At 40.8% G+C, this 21,663-nt stretch overlaps 1 protein-coding gene across 1 annotated transcript; it reads right to left on the bottom strand.

The window, feature by feature from the left end:
- Window positions 1-1,196: 1,196 nt before the first annotated feature.
- On the bottom strand, window positions 1,197-21,646 carry EXD1 (exonuclease 3'-5' domain containing 1). The gene is given in 15 exon segments (XM_064512472.1): window positions 1,197-2,994; window positions 2,997-3,180; window positions 8,011-8,202; window positions 8,847-8,889; window positions 9,738-9,964; window positions 13,824-13,904; window positions 14,015-14,119; window positions 15,219-15,249; window positions 15,251-15,303; window positions 16,401-16,468; window positions 17,756-17,880; window positions 17,991-18,113; window positions 19,396-19,501; window positions 20,339-20,521; window positions 21,285-21,646. Coding segments are annotated over 15 exon segments (1,998 nt in total). The 5' UTR covers window position 21,646; the 3' UTR covers window positions 1,197-2,878.
- Window positions 21,647-21,663: the final 17 nt, after the last annotated feature.

Raw genomic sequence — 21,663 nt, 5'->3', positions numbered from 1 at the left:
CGACGCAGCAGTGGCCCCCGGGACCGGCGCCGAGGCACAGGCGCTGCCGGGAGCCAGCGGCGACCTGGGCACAAAGGTTGTCCTCGGGGGCAGCAGCCGCACATGCAGCATCCAAGGCCTCGGAGCCGACGGCGGGGACGTTGTGCGGCATCAACAGCAACGGGCTCGACCGGGCTGAGACCACTGCTGGCTCCCGGCTCCATGGAGCAGCCGTAACCATTACATGGATGATTCGCTGAAATGCAGGAATTTGTTCTTCAGCAGTGGGCTCCACTTCACTGCAGCACACAGGAGGCACCACAATTTATAGAAAATACAAATAAGGCCACTTCTGCCTCCCCAGAAGGGCTTCACTGGAGCAGTGTCCCCTAAATACCTACACACCTAACTACAACCAGCAGTTATATTAAATGCAGCAAAATGTTGTACTTCATATATGTATAATACAGGTCACTTTCTAAGCTTTGTAGTGATGAATGCTAGGACTGGGCAGCATTACAAGATTTTATGGATCCCTTCAGAGATACATTTTAAAAGACAGTTTCTTCCTAAGTTTGCCATTTTTACTTTTGCTTACATACCAATGAGTGATGACTCAGTTCTAATCTACTTCCTTTTTCTTTAAGCAATTTTCAAAAGAATGGGAAAACTGCAGTCCTGTTTACACAAGAAGATTTTACTACTTAAAGCAATATAGTGGCACAGATGTAGTTATACCCCCCAGTTCCTATCTGGCCATCTTTATTCCATTATAATCTTGTTCCACTTCCTCTCTTGAAAGAGGCTGAGAATCCCCAACCCCATTTCTCATCCAGAAAGATGCCTTTGGAGTTCAGTTTGTGGCCTGCACATAGACACTCCAGATGACTGTTTTATGTCCCACATGTGATGCCTTGACATCATCTTTTCCCCCTTCCACTATCTGATGCACTGCCATTTTCCCCCTTCCTCTACTGTAAGACTGGCTGGACTCATATTTTAGTTGTGGAAATACAATGCAGAACTCCTGACTCTGGCTCAGAAAGGCTTGCAATTTCTACATTGTACCTCACTGGTTCATAACACATCACTGGTGACAGAAGTCTTGCTCCAGAGGAACAACAGGAGTATTAGTGCTGAGAAAAGGCCTAGTCCACTGCCAGCATCTCCTAGCAGACCAATGAAACACAGACTAAGTAAGAAGTTGCAAGACAAACTTATTTCAAGCCTATTTTATTTTTCTAAAGTAAAATGAGACAAAGGAACTCTACATTTAATTAGAGAATACTGTGACGGTTTCAAAAAAAGTGCATGGACAAAGAACAACCTTGGAAATTTTTTCTGCCACTCCCAGAAGTGAGCAAGTTTTGCCTATAGTTTCAAAGAGATCTACTTAAATACTGCTGGTTTAGTACTCCGGGGGAAAAAAAAAAATCCTCTTCCCCTAGCAATACTAAAAAACAAAATATACAGATACATCAGAAGCATCTAGGCACACCAATCTGCATTCAAACAAGAACAGCTCAAGCAGGTATTGGCATGTACTCAGATACACAGACCTCACATTCCACTTGCAACCTGGCTTCATTATCATTAGTTCACATTTGCAGCCCGATGTCCAAATTGTTCTTAGCCTGCAATCTGTTAACAGGTAATCTGACCATTGCCTGTTCTGTTTTTCCCTATTTCACATACTTCATTAGTGCTCACCAATACTCTTTAACTGCAACCCTGAAAACCTTCCTTACACATGAATAAGGTGTTCTCCACTCTTTCTGAAGCATTTGAACTGCAAGACACCCAGTTTTAAAAACATTTAAATATATGTATACAGATTCAGAATTTCTAAGACCAAGAATCTTCAACAGTCCTGTACTTCTAAGTCAAGATACAGTAGCATGTTAAAAATGTTCCAAGATTCAGGCATGGCCTGCCTTAATTTGCCATTGCAGTAGTGTAGTATTATCAGTTGGAGGAGATTAATGTGGTGTGTACACATGCATATCTATTTATGTTACAGCCTTATCTACATTAGGTTGATACAGCAGTTCTGGCAAACAATGATGAAGGTGCAACTTTGAGGAGAAAACTTTCTTCAGTATGGCCTAAGATAACTCTGACTTGGCAGATAGGCCCTTTTTATTAGTATTCCTTTTTGTTTTTGTGAACATAGCTCTTCAATGCAGTGCTATCTTTTTTGCTCTCCCATGGCATAGCTATCCAAGGGTCTTGCAAAGAGACATATCTGTGTATAAACCAAGCCCATGTGTGTTGAGCAGACACTTAATTTTTCCAAGTAAACCCTTTCTAATCTCAATGAACAGGCCTCTTGCAAGCTCCCGGTCTACATATTTAGATTGGGTGAGAGCTTTACATACCTGCAACAGGTGACAACAAAAGAACCAATACACTTAAGATGTTGGTCTGATAACAGCAGTAAGAAAAACAAGTGTCCCTGTTTTAATAGCAAAAATAGCTCTAATTTGCTTGGAAGAACTGGTGCAGGCACCTGATAGTAGAAGATGGAAAGAGAAATGGAGCTAAACGCTGAAGCATTTCCACTCATTTTGGGGGGGAATTGGGAAGTCCAACTCCAAGACACCCTCAACGACTGCTTCAGCTACAAGCCAGTGGTCTCCAAGCCTTGGCAAGGTGGCAAGAGACAATGAAAGGATAGCCTCTGAACCTGAAATAGATCTTGACAAGAATGGCCAGACATAGCAGGAATTGGCTTAGACTTGGACCATAATTATTTCCCATCAACAACAGGTTTACCTGTCCTTGTAAAAACACAGCTTTGGTCTGAGGCTTCTGCACGGGCCATAGTCCCTTTTCATTCACTTGGATGTCCTAAGATGCACAGTCTGAGCTGATCATGTCACCTGTATCAGAAAGATTTTTATAGCCAGTTTGAGGTTGGTTCAAGGTTCTCCCACAGATTTACCTCTTGATTTTGATTTTCATGCTTTTCTTGACAAAATGGATCCTGATTGTAGAAGGATGTAATTTGAGATGACTATTTGTGGGAAGGTAGTCCCTGTCATCTCTGTGGTTTCCATCCTCCTATGCATCTTTTTTCTCTTTTAATTCCATGGCTGGTCTGATCAAAAGACCATTCTCATTCATCTTGTAGTCTTCCGTTGGTAGCTTCTGGAAGTCTGCCAGCTGATGCAGCTCCTCTGGTAGCTCCATGCAAGTGGGCTAATTAGGAGAAAGAAAAGAAATCCAAACAGTACTTATACATATTCTACTTTTGTTGGTACCAGATAAGAGCTCCCTCTGTAATTAGCCCCGGGGAACAGAATAATGACGTGTCTGTGATTCCACTTGATCTGTGGAGAATAGCAACTACCTCCTAATACAAACACTGTCTTGAGGAGGAAAAAGACCTGCCCACCCTTTATCTTAAAGGCAACCCAAAGTGAAAAAATAATCAAACTTGCATTTATTGTTTGCTACTTTATAATGAAGATCTTTAAAAGTTAAGTAATACTTTGCATATAGGGTTTAGGTTTCTCCAGAGAGACCTTTTGCACTATGAATTTGTTGTAATCCCCACAAGAGCCATGACCAGTTCATATTTCCTTGTAGGAGCCACTGCAGAGACAAAGCTTTCCTGATTTTTCTTTTAAGCCATGTTATTTCTATGCTATGGGTAAAAAACCCTCATGTGGAAAAAGCCAACACAGTTAAAAGGCTAAATCAATGGAACAGCTGCTTAGAGAGTTCATGAAAGGAGAAATGCTCCCGAGCAGTGCGTGGGACACTGTTCAAAATGTTAGATTCAAGAATCTGCTTTGTAAAAACGACTGCGTTGTTCACCTTTGGAGGAACAATAAAAAAAAATATCCACAGCTGCATTCAACTGTAGAAAGAGGAATTACTTATAAATAAGGAAGCTCGCAAAAAGTAGCAAGAGTCAGTCAGGCAAACTAAACCCTTAACAGGTAGCATGGAGACAACTTCAAGACAATACCCTTGCAGCACAGAGTAAACATTGCTTAACAGCAAAAGATACCAGAAAGGACAGAAAGAAACTTACAGGACTGAGTAGGGGAAGGGAGACTATTAAGTCTTGTTCAGAAAAGCAAAGCCACATTCATATGCATTAAATAGTAAGGATGAAGTTGCAGAACAAACAAAAGACAGGCCAGAAGAATTCTACTACTATAACAAAATATATCAGAATTTTATCAATATTTAACAAAATATATGAAAACTAATAAAACATTTTCTTCAAACACAATAGAAATAAAAAGTGTCAGCCAGCCTGCAGGGCCAACTGATGATCAGAATATAAAAGGGGCACAGGCAAAAAAAAAAAGTCTTCTCTTCTGTGTTCACCATGAAGAAAATCTGGAGATTCACATACCAAAAACATTAGTTACATATGCAGAATATGTCTCAGATCATCCCATAAATACTTATACTAATACTTTTAACATAAACAAGGTGGATTCCACCTCAAATTCCTCAAAGGAACTGGAAGACAGAAGAGATGAACTCATAACTGTGCAACTTCTTGCTTAAAACCTGCCTTAATAGGCAAGGATTGGAAGATGTTAAGCATTTAAAGAAGGTTCAGGGGAAGATACAGGAGGGTATCTCCTGTATCTCCATGATTGTCTTCTCTCAGTACAACATCAACCAGAGTGTTTCACCATCATATTTTCGCCTGCTGTGGACCACTGGGAATGCTTTTCTGTTGCTAGCCATTGCTGACAGGGTGCATGACACATCTTTTCTACCACCTTTTCCTGGAAAACTCTAGTTTAAAGAGTACCTACCACCTTGACAACACATCCCCTCCCTGGTGTCCAGGCTCATGGGCCAATTCCCCAGTATATCAGAAACAGCTATCAAATGACAGAAGAACATGTTTCACCAGAAGCAAGGTAGAAGTCATACTGACAGGGCTGCCCACTGGCTGACCATAAGGACTCTGCTTTCTTGCCATCTCCAGTAAAACATTTGTGTGGCCAAGGGGTAGATATGCCTGAAACCCTCAGGGGAAAACCTGAGATATCACCAGTGACTGCTGCAATTGCTCATGAGAACTAAGACAGCCAAGTCAAAAGATACTCAAACATACTATTTGCACAAAATACCAGACTGCTGCTTGCCCTGAGTTTATTGCTGTGAAAACAATAAGCTGTTGTTAATCCATCTTCATTTCTACCAGCTTATCCATGGCCTCTGATAACTCAGGACTTTACACCCCTCAGATTACTTATGAAAACTTGTCTTAAATAAAGGAAAAGTACAAGCCTTTGTTGAAAGAAGCTAAAACAAAATACCGCCCCCCCCAATCAATACTCATGCCTTTTCAAGAAACAAGACAGTTTTATGTACTTGTGTCTTGGTCTAAGTCTGAAATCAAGTACTCCAGAATACAATCCAAGGCCACTGCCATGATCTGAACCCCAGTAGGAGCTGTGCATTGAGCCAGAAAGTGCTACTTGCATTCTGCCACTTACAGGAGACTGTTAGAGAATACAGCAACTTCTGGCTGGGGAACAAGAGATGCATGTGGAAAACAAACTGTAGAGACTAAGCATACAGAGCCCAAGGAAGGGTGGTGACAGTTACATTCAGCAGCCTCATTCACACCTGCCTTTCTGCAACTCTTACTGGATGCATATGCCCATGAGGGCAACTGAGCATGCTTGGCTCTTCTTCCACAGTTGTGCACATTCAGTTTTCCTTGCTGCTATTTCTGAAAATAGGAATAACAGTGGGACTGGCCAGATCTGCTCCTGGAGGCAGAAACCCATGATTAGACAGGAGAAGGGAGCAGGTAACTGCCCCAGTACTCATTATTCTACGTAATTGGTCATTAGCAGTCATTACTCAACATTACACAATTCACAGGCAACCTCACACTGGAAAAGATGACACTTTCCACCACAGCAGGCCAGCCAAAGCATCTTTTTCACCAAGTATATCCTGATACAATTGCTACGCACAATAGCCGTTGAGATGATGAACTCTGGATGCGACAGTGACCCAGGAAAGAATAGGAGGATGCTACTGTGCTATTCCAAGCTGAAGATCAATGTTGTAACCTCTGATCCAGCAGCTGAGGTTCAACATGTGATAGTTGGAGGTGAGAAGGTGTATGGATGTGTATTCCAGCTAGCTTCTGTATTTCATTTTAATGAAGTCACATGATTGAAACAACATCTGCATCTGTGTATTTGTCTTGCAAGAATGGTTTCTGTAGGAGTGTCATAAGTTTGGGAGAAGGGGAAAAGGAAAAGAACACATTGCTGTGTGACATGATGTCACTCAGTAAGATCAGCAGGGGTCACAGGAGGCAGAATCAGAGCAGGCCTGGGAGGCCTCATTCTGCTCATTGTTCTAATCAGGTATCATGAGCAGATATCAAACACCTCTGTAGGCCAGCAGCACAGCACAAGACATGTATACATACCTAAACTTCCCTTTGGCAAAGGGTTGAAACCTGCTGTTCTGATCAGAGAGCACAATCCAAGGGCCCCAAAGAGGCTTCCCCTTACCTGGAGTGGTAGAGGTCAGTCAGTTTAGAAATGCTCAGGGTCAGATTAATTCCTTGGCTAATCTTACAGAGTAAATGGATTTGCACAAGGATTGGCTTCAGCAACTATTAACCTGAGATTGCTTTAAAAAAAGTCTTCTACAAACAAATAGTTTAATGCAAAGCAGAGAATTACTTTGTACTCTTTCTACTTCAACAGACTGTCCTTTTCCCTTGTGTCCTCCTACTTGTTCGTACATTTTACATTGTTATTCATAGTCTGTGGGAAAAAATGAGCCTGACATCTGAATTGCCAATCTTCTTTCTAGGCAGCTCTCCTTTTAAATGAAAAGGTTTTCAGATACCATCTCTTCCATCTGTGAAGGAACAATGACCTCTTGTGGTTATCTAAATTAATTGCCTCTTAAATCCTCAATGCTGTGACTTACTGCTTGTAAGTAATTCCCAAAGGATTCAGTCTGTGCTTGAGTACTTTGTTAAACTGGGGGAAAGAAAGTGTTTTTCTTGAAGATAGACTTGTGTTCACTTTTCTAATATATTGAAAGCTATTTACAATTGCATAAGCATGAAGCAGTGACATGATCCAAGCAAAATTTGTTCAGTCTCATCACAGTGAATGAGGATGTGTGATCATCCACCTTCCACTCAATTTTAGTGCCAGCAACACTAACATTATTATAAGCCCTTGCTAAATTTCTTCACTGAACAAGAGAGAAAACGACCACACACATACCACTGCCTGTTCTGGTTGGCATGGAACTGTTCTTTCCATCATGGCAGAAAGTCAAGTTCCTTTACCAAAAATCCCATCCCCCTTTTAAAAAAAATGAACAGGGAAGTACAGCAGCATTCACTATACAACAGCTACTCCAAGACATCTAGATATGCATTTGAGAGAGAGGACTATTGGTTCTATGTAAGCTTTTTTAAGAGATAACTCAGGAGAGAACAAATTATGAAGACAAGATAACTATAGAGATGCTTTTGCAAAAAAACAAAGAAAAAAGTTTGGCCAGCAAAAGGCAATGTATTTCTCAGAAACAGCCGATATATGCAAAGCATCTCTAAAGAAGACATGCTAAGACAAAGTTATACAACATTTGGGGACTAGGGGCTCATACCAAAACAAAGTGACTCCAGCAGCTTCAGATACTAACACTTCACAGCTTCCTGCCCCTCTCCATACCCTCTCACACAGCCCCTGCTGAGTCCAGAGGTTCTTAGTCTCAAATCAGAATGAACTGAAGGCACATGTGCCTATGCCTCAAAAGCTGCAGCTTACCATCCACAATATTAACCTGGGGTAGGTTTGGGCAAATAGACCAATCTGAACTGCAGCTACACAGATGGACATGATTGCCTCTGCTGCCATGCACAGGCATCAGGAGTACATGGCATAAAGCAGGGTGGACAGTTGCAAAGGAGGAAGCTACTATAGCTGGGTTCTCCAGAGTTCATCCATTAGAGCATTAGATCATATAACTACCCTGAGAAACCAGCAGAGACATACCTACCTTTGTGCTCCCAAGGCGATCTCCTGATCTGTCCCGAAAAGCATTTACATAATCATCCACCAGGGCCGTTAGGTCAGACATCAGCTTACCCATTAGAGAAGAGTGGAGTGGCAGAAGGTACATGGCCTTCAGAGCAAGTGTTTTAAGCAGAGAAGGTGGAAAGGGTCTCAAGAACCATGTATCACGATTCTCCTGTGTATCCCAATGCAAAGGAACATAGTTATTTAAGTAACCAGAATGATTAAAAAAAACAAAAAACCTTTTCATCACACTTCCCCCCCCCCCCCAATTCTCACAGTATTTACAGATGCTGGTCTCTATTTTCAGTGCTACTGAAGTTTGCAGCTTCTAAGGCCATCTGTGTAGAAGTCCGTGGATGTTAAGAAAGGAAGCCTGGGAAGGCAGATTGCTTTTTTTAATTATTCCAGTATTTAATGTTAGAATCTCTCACAGTCATCTCATTTTGTCTGGATCTTGGCTGGATTCCTTGGAAGAGCTGAACTGAAAGATCTAGGAGGAAAAAAAATCTCCCATCACAGAAGCAGTGGAAGCAGCTGAGGACAGTAACATCTTCAGCCAGCACAACTGCTACCAGCAGAACAAGTTAAGCAGCATGACCATGATACTGTGGGCAAAACTGTCAATATGAAGTGGCTTATACTGGCATACTTACTACATACATAACAGTTATTTTCAATTTTTAGTCAGCAGACCAATAGAGCAGTTTGAGAAAGTTAACTATGGAAGGCAAGTGTGTTGTCATTTGTCTTAGATCTGCTACATAAGATTCTCTAAATTGAAAGTTTGGGACACACTATTAGGATTCAGAAACTTACATAAAGTGAAGCTGCATCCATATTATGGATTTCACTAAGGTAACTATCAGTTTAAGAACAACTGCGCCCAAGAAATTATAGCACTATCAAATAACATTTAACCCAGGCTATTAAGAAAGATTTTAAAGTCAATGAATAGACAGTGCAAAATACTCAAATTTATTCTGGAAGTTACAAGAAAGATTAGTATGAAGGAACTAAAGAAACACTCCAAAAGGAAGGAATTTTTTCTTACTAGGTAAAGAAATCCTGCCTATATGATTGGGTCTCACGGTATCTAGATTCCGTATTTACCAGCTTCTGTGGAAGTCCTCCTCCCCATAAAAGAGGACACGTGATTAAAAACTCAACAAAAAGATGCCATGCTTAGCATATTTATATACTATTTACTTTATGATGTTTAATATGATTTTTATATGCAAGCTTACATTTCCCAAATCTTGGGAACCTTTGACCCATTAAGTTTTCCCTTCCTCCTCCCCATATGAAAGATTAACAAAAACAAGCACAATAGAGACTAATGACATGCCAAATACTGCTAAACTGCACAAGGAAAAAAACCCTAAGGAAACCAAAAAACCAACCAGAAGCTTCCCCTTTCCCTACTTGACTCAGGGTTGGTTTTTAACCAACTTGATCTGTTAGCACTAGGTTTCAGAATCAGTCAAATACATTGGAGACATCCAAAACACTTTTTACCCTACTTAGACATATCCTCTGCTGTAAGAGCTCTGTGGTTCTTAATACCTCAATTTCCAATGAACTATTAGGAAATACTAGCATAAGAACTGATGCCAGCTAAAGCTTCCATCTGTATCCCATGTCAGTGTAACAAAATGTCCTTAACTACAACAATCTGACCACTGAATAGCATCAAGCTCTTTTACATACCTGTGTGTCTGTAAAAACACATCTGAAGGGCGCAAAGTACAAGTCAGTTGAATCTTCAGAAGGTGTCTCATTGAATCACTCACCCAAGCCATCTGCTGCCTGCACTTCATGAGGGCAGTTGATTTCGGAGATATCTTCAAGTGCTGCATCAAACACTCTGGTAATGTGCAGATACGGTGTGGAAGAAAGCCACCTGTTGCCATTGAGAACTGCAGAACATCAGCAACCTGTGATGGAAGGGATTGGTAGGCCATGACCACTGTCCATTAAGCCAAGGCAGAGAATGTGGAGATTTGATAGTGGGGAAACAAGTAAAATATATTGCTAATATACACAGAAGTGTAAATTAAGTTATAAGAATGACCATATTGCATCAGCTCCATCTAGCCCAGTACTCTTGTATCCAGACAGCAGGCAGCTAGGAATAGGATCAGAAGAGGGTAAATATGTAGTGATACTTCCCCAGAATACCTATGTTTTTGTCATTTATTACATGAAATAGTAAGGAAAACATGATGTAAAGAATATGTAAGTTGTGTAAAACCTTTTGCCTAGGAATTGATTTTGCCAATAAGACTTGTCCTATGATAGCAAACAGAGCCAGCAGAGATGCAGACAACCATCTCCAGCAGTGACTGCATGGCATTTGCTTGTCTTGTCTGGGTCTGAGACAACACAAATAGTGTATTCCAGTCTGAATAGCTGATCCTCAAGTAGTATTTATTCAGCCCCTTTAGGACTGGAAGAAGTGAGGTGTTAGTAAGAGAAGCCTTCCAGCAGCAGCTGCTGCTTCCACCCCCAGAAAAAGCAAAGTCACAAACTTTAGAGAGCTTCCCTCCAACTCTGTCCTGGTTTCACTGCTTCTACCCTTGCAGTAAGAGCAGGGGCAGGCCCTAACTCTTGTCCCTACCCAGGAAACAAAGATGAGTGTGACTATTTAACAGGTGCAAAGAGGTGACTAAATGGAAAAGGGGAGCTTAGAAGAAAGCATCCATGCTCCACGGGAATGGAAAGGAAAATGGGAAAGCTTATGTCTACCCTCAGAATCTGTCATTAGAACAACCTACAGCCTCAGACTTTCTGCCCTGCTAAAAAGCCCAATGACTCAAAGCAGGTTCCCACTTTGATCCCCCCAAATCTCCACTGACCACTCATAACCCTTCTCTCCTTACTGCTCTGAGAAACCGAGCCAACTCTCTCAAGACAAGCATCCACTATCCTGTCAATAAAATTTTGAGCTTATACCAGCCCACTTTTACTGCAAGTGTTTTGGCTGAAGCCACTGTACTAACTATTCCACCACACAGTGTCCATGCATTACCTAGACAAGCCCAAGCAGTGCTTTATTGTACCAGCCCAGCCCCTCCAACAGTGACCACAGAATTGTAACTCTGACCTCTTTTGGCCACTCTCAGTGAGGGTGAATTCCAAGAGCATCCCCCCCCACGCCAAGGAAAGTCTCTTGGCAAATACCTCTCTCGTGCAACGGCAAAGGCGAACAAGCTTGTATGACCTATTACTGACTAAAACAGCCTCTACAGCATTAGCTAAGTATCTAGCTGCTGCATTCTCTGAGAGATGCCATGTATTTGGCCAAGCCTGCCAAAATAAAGTGCTACGCAAATCCATTTACTGAATTCTTAAGGAATAAAAGATTTTAATGAAGATTTCTGAAGACTTTCTGAAGCAGAAGTCAAGACAGAGGAAGATTTTCAAATCCATGGAAATATATTCCATTTTTCTGGAAGGTCAGACATACTTTCTAATAAAAGAATTTAATGTTTTCCAAATAGAGAAAAAACTTAAATATTCAAACAAAATGAAAGAATACCTGCAATTAGTATTCATAAAAAAGTAATTTGAATGAACAAGGTTATAAACAAACTTACCAACAATGCAAACACGATGTTTTGGTTTTCATCCTGAAAGTCTTAGTCTGAAGTCACTGCATGCTAATAGCTTGGACTCAAAGGCAGAAGGACTGCTACAGGCTCAAGAGGAGTGGATGTGTATTGATCTGCAGAACTAGACAGCAACAGCAACTTCTTTGCTTGTGCATTTTATGATACAATCAACATGGATCTCTGTCTTATGGACAGCCTCAAGCTAAGTTTCAGGCAAGTTTTCTTTTATTTTTTCAGCACACATCTCTAGGAAAAATTCTATTATTTCGTGTGGTAGTAAACAAATACACAACCAACAGCATTTTACAGTACGCAGGGATTCCACAGCATGAAAATGCTTTAATCTCATGATGGATGTAAGCACTGGCAGCCTTTGGTTGCTTACTCATTGTGCAGCTGCTTATGCTCCTACAGCCCAGAATTGCCATGGGAACACACACACCAAGGCAGCCAAATGTGAAACAGCAATATCAGACTTCCATTGACAGTTGACACTGAAGTAAGCCAAAAGCATCAAAGTCGATGAACATCAAAAGCCTCTCACTGCCATACACTGCATGTTATTAAGTATACTAGGTTACTTACTGCAAGCAACGGAGTTGCAGCAACTGCCCAAAACCAGGTGTAAATAACACTTCTGAAAAGATGCAGGCAAGATCCTGTCTAAACCAGAGTTCTTCATTTCACTGCTCTTTTTAAACTCACCAAGTCTCACTTGTACCTACGCTTGTGTAAGTGCACATGGCCTACTCCAATTTTAACAAGCCTGAGAAGCTGTCTAAGTGCAAACAGATTGCAACAGAAGTGCTTCCCAAAGAGGATCGATGAGACTGCTCAGTGGTGTCTCCCAGTTATTGACTCCAGAGCAGTACAGGGCAGAAGAGAGACAGGTTAATTCTGCAATATCAGGTATACTGCAGGGCACCCAAAACCAGACTGTTCCACAAGTTAAGGTATATTAGCAGTAGGATTCAGGCCAATTATTCAGGAAGATTCAGGTTAATCATGAATCAGAATAATTGAATCTAAGCCTAGAGACCTATTAATGAAAGAGAAGGGTGTATGCCAGTTCACACCAAGACAACAGAGCAACTAGTGCAATTGTGTGCACCTCAAGCCTTAGCGTGAATAGTTCTGACAGCTATTTCCACTGTATCTGTTACACATGCTGGAGCTCTTTACTCAGGCTAGTCAATGTAGTTGGCAGCACTGGTAGGAATTTTCTCTCAGATCTCCTGCAAGCAGTAAAGACTTAACATTGATTGCTGTTGGACCTGTTATAGAATAACAATATTATAATTTTTATGGGCAGAAGGCCAAACTAAGATCAGGGAAGGACAAAGAGAAACCTTTGCTGTATAAAGTTTACTACATAACCCAGACTAGGCCTTCAAAGAGTCAGTCATGCTATGACTACAGACAGGCATGTCTATACTATGACAAGTCAGAGTACAGGCAAGAACAAGTCATGTGCGACTAAGCACAACATATTCATGCCCACTCTGAAAGGTCATAGCTATCATGTTTTCTTCTCTCTAGAAAGGCTCTAATGCTCCTACTAATTATGCATCTTCTTCAGTAACACAGCCACTAGGGCCAGCACCAAAAGAATTGAAAATTTTCATGGTTACCTGTTCTGTTCTTTCACTTCCACCACTGCATGGATTAGCAGATACTCACCAGTGCTGAATACCTGTAGCCTACTGTTTCCACACAGGTGAAAGGGACAGAAAGGGTTAGAAGGAACAGAAAGCACAAACCTACCTGTCTCCTGTGTAAGCCACAATAGCCTCGGGTTGTGCCAAATTTGACCAAGACCTGTTATCACATTTTTAAAATATTAAACTTCCTGTTAATATTAGATATTAATAATCTTTAACATGGGGACTCGAAGACACCCAATCATTTCTCATAGGCTCTCTCTCTTGATTAAGATAAAAGATATCCTTCTATGAGTAACCATCACATTTAATGTTTTCTAGTCTACGCAAGACGAGCTCTACTTAATGCTATCAGCCTTGCCTAACAATTCTTTTTAGCTAGAATACAAATGCTACATCTAGAATGCTTGATAACTGTCACATTCTAGTACTGGTAAATCTTTCTTGAGAAGATGCCCTGGACGAGGCTGAAGTTTCTCTTGTTGAAACTTTTGTTCCCAGCCACAGTATCTAGAAAGTACCTGTGTATCAAAGACATTGGAGAGAAGGACTCCATATTGGTGAGAGAGACAGTCTGAGATCCAACAGCAGTCATGCATGACCTGAAGCAGGAAAGAGCAGTCAGACAAACCTGTGTCCAACTGCAACTTTTTGGTGCAGCTGGATCATTACACAAATAGGCAACCTCTGCCCACACACCCTCTACCCTTACCTTTAAGATGCTTCTATCTTCTAGCACCATTTGTAATCCATTTTTGAAAGCCTGAGGTCCCAGAAGGAAAATATCAAATAGGAAAATTTGGCTCTTTGTTGCTATCTAAAATTCAGTTGCAGAGAAGATGAGTGAGGGAGAGAAAAAATAAAGGATTTGAAAGTAGGAGAGAGTGCGCTGTTTCCCACAAGCCATGATCTCCCATGTAGACTTAAATTGAGGAGCGCACTTTAGTTTCCTTAATAACCCATAGACAAATCTTGCTTTTTTCAGAAAGATGCTCAGAGAAGGTCACAATAATTAAGAATCACCACACCTGGTATCTACAGTATACAGTTAAACAGGGCATTGAGACATAAAGAGCAAATCCTATCCACAATACTTAAAATAAATTCTTACATCTATCATAGGGACATTTTTACAAAGAACCCCATTCAAGAAAATTGTCATGTCCCTGACATTCCTATCATTGTCAAAAACTACTACTGAAGAACTACAGAACATTGTTTTCTATCCTAGCATGCAGGACAGCGTATAGAACATAGGCAAAGCCTAAATTTTAATTCATAATAGATTAACTAAAGCTCTTTATTAATAAAGAATTTAGCCATACCAAAGCAAACATTCTATGGACACTTGCTTCTGTATAAAGAGTTTCAAGCTTGAACTATGAACATCCACATCAGTTTTTGTTCGAGATTAAACACATTTGCTTTTGAACCTATTTAAAAATAAACCAAGACCACTGTGAACCAATACATTAAGATATTCTTCATTCTCTCTCTTCCTTTTCAGATATTGATAATTTCACAGCTAGTAAATATACTGCATCTTTAGATGGATTTTACTCTTTTAATCATACTAATACCATGATCAGGTCTTGCAGTTTTTAATAGATACCAGCTGTACTGGCAAAACACCTCTAACTGTATAAAAGTATATAAAGAAGGCAAAGTTATATTGTTATATATATAAATATATTACATAAGTAAAATGAACTAAAAATGGATGAATGAGTTTAATTAGATGCCCTATACTGGTATCATTCTTTTTATAATAGGCCATTTATGAAATACCTGATTTGTCATGAAGAAAATCTCTTACCAAAAGAGTTATGATATTAAGTCAAACTCACCTAATCCCCAAATATTTTCCAATTACGCCTCTGTTTAGTGGCACATTTGGGGAAATAATTCCCTCTTACCTGAAGCCAAGAAAGTTTTCCATGATGACAAATTAACACCTTCTGCTGCTACACTGACAACACACTGCTGTTTTAGGTGCAGCACCTAATGAAACAATAGAGACAAAAATACTGCCAGAGATTGATAGGTGGGAGGACAAATAGTAAACTTTTTTTTTCTGGTCACGATCCATATTTAAGAAAGGTAAATAGTGATCAGCAACACAGTGAATCTCACAGATATATAGCGATCTGACAGAAACAGACAAGATTTCAGTCCAACTACAGATAAGACACAGCTGGACACTCCACAACTAAAAACACTGATGGAAGACGTAACAGAAAGATCAATTGTTTTTGGACAATTAAAATAAAGCAACTCAGAACACATGCAACAACAGTAGAACGCATAATTAGAAACTAAAGAACAAAAAAGTTTTTTTCAAGCAATATTCTTCTGAAAGCAGGGAAACCTCCTCCTCCTTTGGGAGGAGATTTTTTCCCCCTCCATATATTACACTAGATTTATCATCATAGGTGTCCAAACCCAACAGATGTTACTGCAAGTCAAAGTGGCACAGAGGACACACAGGATTGCTGGTTTAATTCAGGACATAATAATGCTATTAGGTTTAATAATAACTCTACCATTGGTTCTGAGTTCTGAAACAAAGCATTCCCATACCAAGTCTGCTGATGTTACTGTACATGATTAAAAAGAAAAGCTAAGGTCCAGGCATTTCTGGAGTTCAAAACACCTATAAAACACAGTGCAATTAACTCCCTTTCTAAATACCAACAAACCCTGATGTTCTTCCTTTCTTCAAGAAATAAATTATTCACTAACTAGTAATACAAACCCTTCATCGCTAATTTATAGTTGATACAAATTTCCAAAAGAGCAATCAACACTAACAGTATGACTAACAGTGCAGACTAACAACCACAACAGAATCATGCATTGCATTCTCTTCCCCTGCATGGATGCCCACTTTGAATACGTTTCGACACCACCAGGGATACCATTTCTATTTGACAAAAAAACAAAACAAAAAACACACAAATTTCATTGAAGTCTGCAAGAATGTTTTCATTTTCCAATACAAGACAAGCAGAGTTCACAATCTTGCACCTAATGGCTCTACCAACAGACAGAAGAGGGTTAGAAGTCAACATAATGCATAAACTTTAGTTTATACTTACTGCTGAGCCAAATTTCTGCTGGAAACAGTCAACAACTGTATACTCCACTTTCTCTTCTTCCTCCTTCCCTACAATGAAGAAGAAAATCTCCACACCATTAGAAACTTCTTCTACATGGATAAACTCTGCACAAGGTACATATTTTACAGTTCATCACTCTACTTTTCTGGTTTAGCTATTCAGTTCTTCACTCTACTTCCTGAACACACAGATTACTGAACTGCCTGCTTTAAGTGCACACATCAAGTACTGAGCATGAGCTCAAATTCTGATTTTTCAGAGAAACTGACTGCTTAGGAGTGAGTTACAGTGCTTTTTTTTAAGTCTTTATGATACATAAGGGAAACAGTAAGGTTACGGCAAAAAAAAAAAAAAATCTGATAAAAAATAGCCACAATTCCCAAGCTCGCCCAAGGAAAGAGAAAGATAATGAAGGCAAAACTAACAGACAGTCACACCACAAAACATTGACAGCTAAGTGATCAAGAGGGGAAAGGGAATTTAAGGTAGTCTATTTTAATAATTTTTTTGAACACCTGCTTAACAATGTCTAATTAACAGCTAGAGAAGGAATCTTTGTTAAAGTGTCTCCTTTTCCTTCCTTTTCTTTCAGGTACGATACCAATGTCAATCATATACTCCATAGAAACACATGGAGCAACAAACTTTTAAACTCTAAAATAATATCAAATCAAAAGATCATAGGAACAATTTTATAAGGCTCTCCCAGATCACACCAACCCTTGCCCATCTTCTCGCCTACTTTCCAGGTAAATGCTGCTAACCTTCCCTTTAGCCTTTAGTCTTGCATTCTTGTCACAGCTCTGTGTAAACACCAAAGGATCCAATCAGACTTTGGATCTGAAACTACGTAAGTGCGTACAGCAGGAACCAGACAACCAAATCGGTGCAAGCACCTTCAAAGCATAACAGCTAGCACCAGACCAAAGAGCAATAGTCTAAATGAGCTTTGGGTTATCGGTCACACTACATACATGCGAGCAACAAATACAAGACTAAATTGCCACAGAAGAACACTGACTGACTGAAGTACTTTGACTTCTTCAAAAGATAAGTTATACTGCTCAGCCACTTATAGTTGATGAGAGCTACAGGATAAACACTCTGGAGAGTAGACAGAGCTTCCTTCTGACACTGGGGACATATCTGCAGGCAAAGAGCAGCCAGCCTGCAGCCCAGTGAGCTCTGGGCCAATTTGTGACCATTGTTCTTTCAGAACAAAGCCTGCCCGGATGGATATAGGCAAGCCCTAGGGGGATGAAGGGATGACTGCCTCCGGGAAAGGTGTTGTCTGACAAAGACAAATCACATTGCTTGACTAATAGCCACATTACCTGAAAGACACTTTTTTAAGCTATTCCAGGCTTTCAGCTGGCTCTCTAGGGAAATGGAAGGAGAACTCCATGGGCCACATCCACCCATGTCGTCTTCTGTGTTCCCTTCAACAGCTGAAGTACACCTGCAGAAATAAGGAAGAGACCATACATAGTACAGAAGGCCACACATTACACATCCTTTTGCCAGCATAATATTCCAATAAAGATATATATTTCACCCAGCACCGTCTACCTGCTGCCAGACAATGAACTGCTGCATATGAAGCAACTTCCCAGGCCAATGTATGTGTTTCTTATGGGGTATCTTGAAGCTACCCAACAGTAAAAGTTTATTTTGCCAACTGGGCATTTATTTCTGAAAAAAGCAGAAGATGAGAGCAGGACCTGAAAAGATGTTTGCTGCAAAGGTCAGCAATAAAATTTTCAAGAGAAGAAAGAGCACAAACAACTTAAAGAATGAAGTACCTGACCTGAGCCCAAGTACCACACAATTTAAATATTTTTAAATCTTCATGCTGAATCAAAAATATTAAACCAATTATTTAAATATTATGATTAGGTGGGTGATTTTACAAGTTCATAAATACATAAAACAGTTATATCCACTGAAACTTTTCTATTATCAAATGGAAGTTATTAAATAAGTACAGAAACAGTAGCACATCACAACCAAAAAAGATAAAATAGAGTTAGCAACAAACATTCACCTTACTGAAACATGCCACATAAGATGCTTCATTCTTACAACAGGACAGTGACTCAAGCATACTTTACAAGGAAGGATGCCCTATTAGTATAAATTCTTTTATGCTGATATAAAAACATATTATTAAACAGATCCAATCATGTATGTCCCTATGTCAATATAGTAAAACATAAATAACTTTCCAACGAGCCCTTACATATAGTTGAAGAATCCTGTATCTAAAATTTTCTGTTTAGTAGATAGATACAGAAATAAATCTGCTACCAAAATGAGCATCTTGAAGTGTATATATTCATGGAGTAAGGAGACATGACAGCAGCCAGGGAGGAGAATGCTGCTTTTAACAATTATATGTGCTGCCTAACTGTATTTTAAAGAATCTTTAGTAGACACCACTTCATTCCTGCTTCTCTTAATAGGAAAAATAAACTAATGAAATGTGGTCTTGTGAAAAGACTCAAAGCAAAGCCATCTAGCAGCAGGGGTCTGCAGGAGTTCAAAGCAGAGAAACATACTTTCACCAGCTTCTCAAAGTCACATTTATATACATTTGAAAGCTTCTGCATAAACCTAAAGTCTGTGCAATTGTCTAGAACCTGTTCAGCCAAAAAGAAATGCTCTTGGGAAAACCTCCTTGAAACCACGAGCTGACAAAAACAAACAAGAACCAAAAACTAAGCAAATTATTCTACCTAGGAAATTAAAGGGGGCAGGGGGAGAGATGAGGAATAGTAATAGCTCGAAAGAATCTTTTCAACAGTGGAGGCCTTCCACTCATCGCTTTCTTGTTTCTTTAGAGCACAGAAACAATCTTGGCATAGCTGAGTCAGAACATTGATAAGATATGAAATGCAGGTGCTGGCTGGCCTAGCAAGTACATTCCCACCCCTTATGCTATCATGAAGGAAATAAATAAAAAATTTCAACATACTCTGAAAGCATTGCTGTTCCCTTCCCTGAACCTGGTTCATCTAGCAGTTCCACTGTAATATAAACAAACAGTTTACACTCTAGCACTGACAAGCAACTTCTTAACACTTATTTCCCCTGAAAACAAAGATTAAACTGATACTAATCAGCACAGACATGCAGGAAAGAAAATGGACTCAAAACATAGCTTAAGCAAAAAGAATTCTCTCTGATGTACAATTCTATATAAATTACTTAAATCACTAGCCTAGATTATATGTATTTCAGAACTGTACTGTTTAAACAAAACTAATTCTTGGTTTAGCATCCTTTCAAAAACACAAAGTCAGTATCGAACTCCAGTTTATTACTTTATGGACTGTTACAGATACAACAGAACAGCTACATGGGAAAAAGCAGAATGGACATAGTTAAGCACTTGTTAAGTCTGATATCTGCCTTCTAGCTCTTTCCCACCACACCACTTTGCTCTTTGTCCCAAAGCAAAGCCTGGATCTGCAGTAGAAAGGCACAGGACCATCACATACTAGAAACATTTTTCTTCAGTATTTCCATATTTTTAGCACTAGTGAATCACAGAAAGAGGCTCAGATAAAAGCAGACTGCTTAACAGAGATACTTTTTATCTGTGCAAGTGAATGCAAAAAAAAAGTTAACCACAGTCTCTGTTTTCCAGGATTTAACTTCCTAGCAGAGTCCTTTACTGAGTCTTCCACATATAAGAACATATACATCAAAGGTAACCTGCCTTTAAGTACTACACAGGATTGCAAGCTTATTTCAACTGGCCTTACTGGACTTTATTCATTATTTAACTAACAAGCTTTAACACACTATAGTTACAAGACCTTCACAAAGCAGGGAATTATTGTTATTTTATAGAAGATAACTGGGGCATAGAGAAGTTCTGTGACTTATACAATTTTCTGATTCCTAGTGATTTGGGGGGAAAATTGTGCAACTGAGGAATTCAGCAGAGTGTCCATAATTAGACTGAGAAGTGCTGCTAAGAGTGGCCATGATCCCCATGCCTTCATATGCAGTGAGAAAGGCTTCACCATTGACTATTTCACAGCCAAAAAACATATTTGCTCCAGGGGCACTTCTGCCAGTTTCCAAGTTCTTCACTGAAACAAAAAGAAAACCAATCCAGCATGTCTCACTGTTAGGGGTAAGAGCTTATCATTTGCAAAACAAAGCAAGACCTTAAGACTGATTAGCTCTACTAATGTCACCTGAAAAAAACAATCAGGTTATTTCAATAATGGCAGTTCTTTTGCTCTGAAGAACGCTTCCATAAAATGACTGTGTAAACCTGGTAGGACAGACTTCTGATCTGTTACACCCACATGATCTAAACAGCTGAGAGCATGATTAGGTGCACCTAGTTTTACCTTCATTTTCAGCAGATGCTTTATTTGTCCCAGTGACTGTGCTTGGCTCTCAGAAAGCACATACCGATGCTATGCCGTGTACAGCTAGTGGTGGGCACACTCTGCATGGAAGACCACACATGCCTGCTCTAAATGGTTTCTGCATGGCTTTAGCATGGTTATTTTTAGACTATGAAAGTTCAGCCACACAGGAACTGGAGTGGCATAAATTCTAGTTAAGACTTTTTTTTTTTTTATGGCCGAGCAAGATGCCAATACAGCAGTGCCCTTCCCCCATAAAGCTGCCTCAGGAAGAGGGTGGGGAGCGAGGGGAGGTTACGGTGCTTCTAAGCAGAAGCTGAGACTTTAACGTACGGCACCCTGCAACGGAACAAGCAACTCCCAGCCTCTGCAAACCCCATGAGGAGCAGCGGGGCGGCTGACGGCCCAACGGCCGCCCCCACCCCCCGCTCGGGCGGCGCTGCGGGGCTGCCCGCGGGCACGGCCCGGCCCCGACCTGTGCGCAGCAGGAGGCTGCGGTCGGGGTTCACGTGCTGCAGCACCCCTTGGAAGACGCCGCATTTTAAGGTGATTTTGACCGTTCTCCCCAGGATGGCACCGAAGTGCTCGCTGCTCAGCGCCATGCGGCAGCCCGGGGCGGAGGCAGGCAGCGGCGCGGACGGGGTCCCCCGGCGCGGCCAGCCGGGCTCCTCGCGGGGCACCTGCGGCGCGGAACAGGGGACAGGGCTGAAGCCCCGAGCCGGACGCGGCAGCGCCGGGCGCGCTAGCCTCGCCGGCGAGGCAGGAGGAGGCCGGAGCTCGGCTCGCGGCCGTGGGCAGCCGACCCGGGGCCCTGCCCCACGGGGCGGAGCCAGCATGGCACCTACCCAATCGCC

Source organism: Dromaius novaehollandiae, chromosome 5 (assembly GCF_036370855.1).
Source record: "Dromaius novaehollandiae isolate bDroNov1 chromosome 5, bDroNov1.hap1, whole genome shotgun sequence".
In the NCBI taxonomy this organism is placed as follows: Eukaryota; Metazoa; Chordata; class Aves; order Casuariiformes; family Dromaiidae; genus Dromaius; species Dromaius novaehollandiae.
Note: the sequence above shows the minus strand (reverse complement) of the source record. Positions and strands in the feature narration are given on the sequence as shown.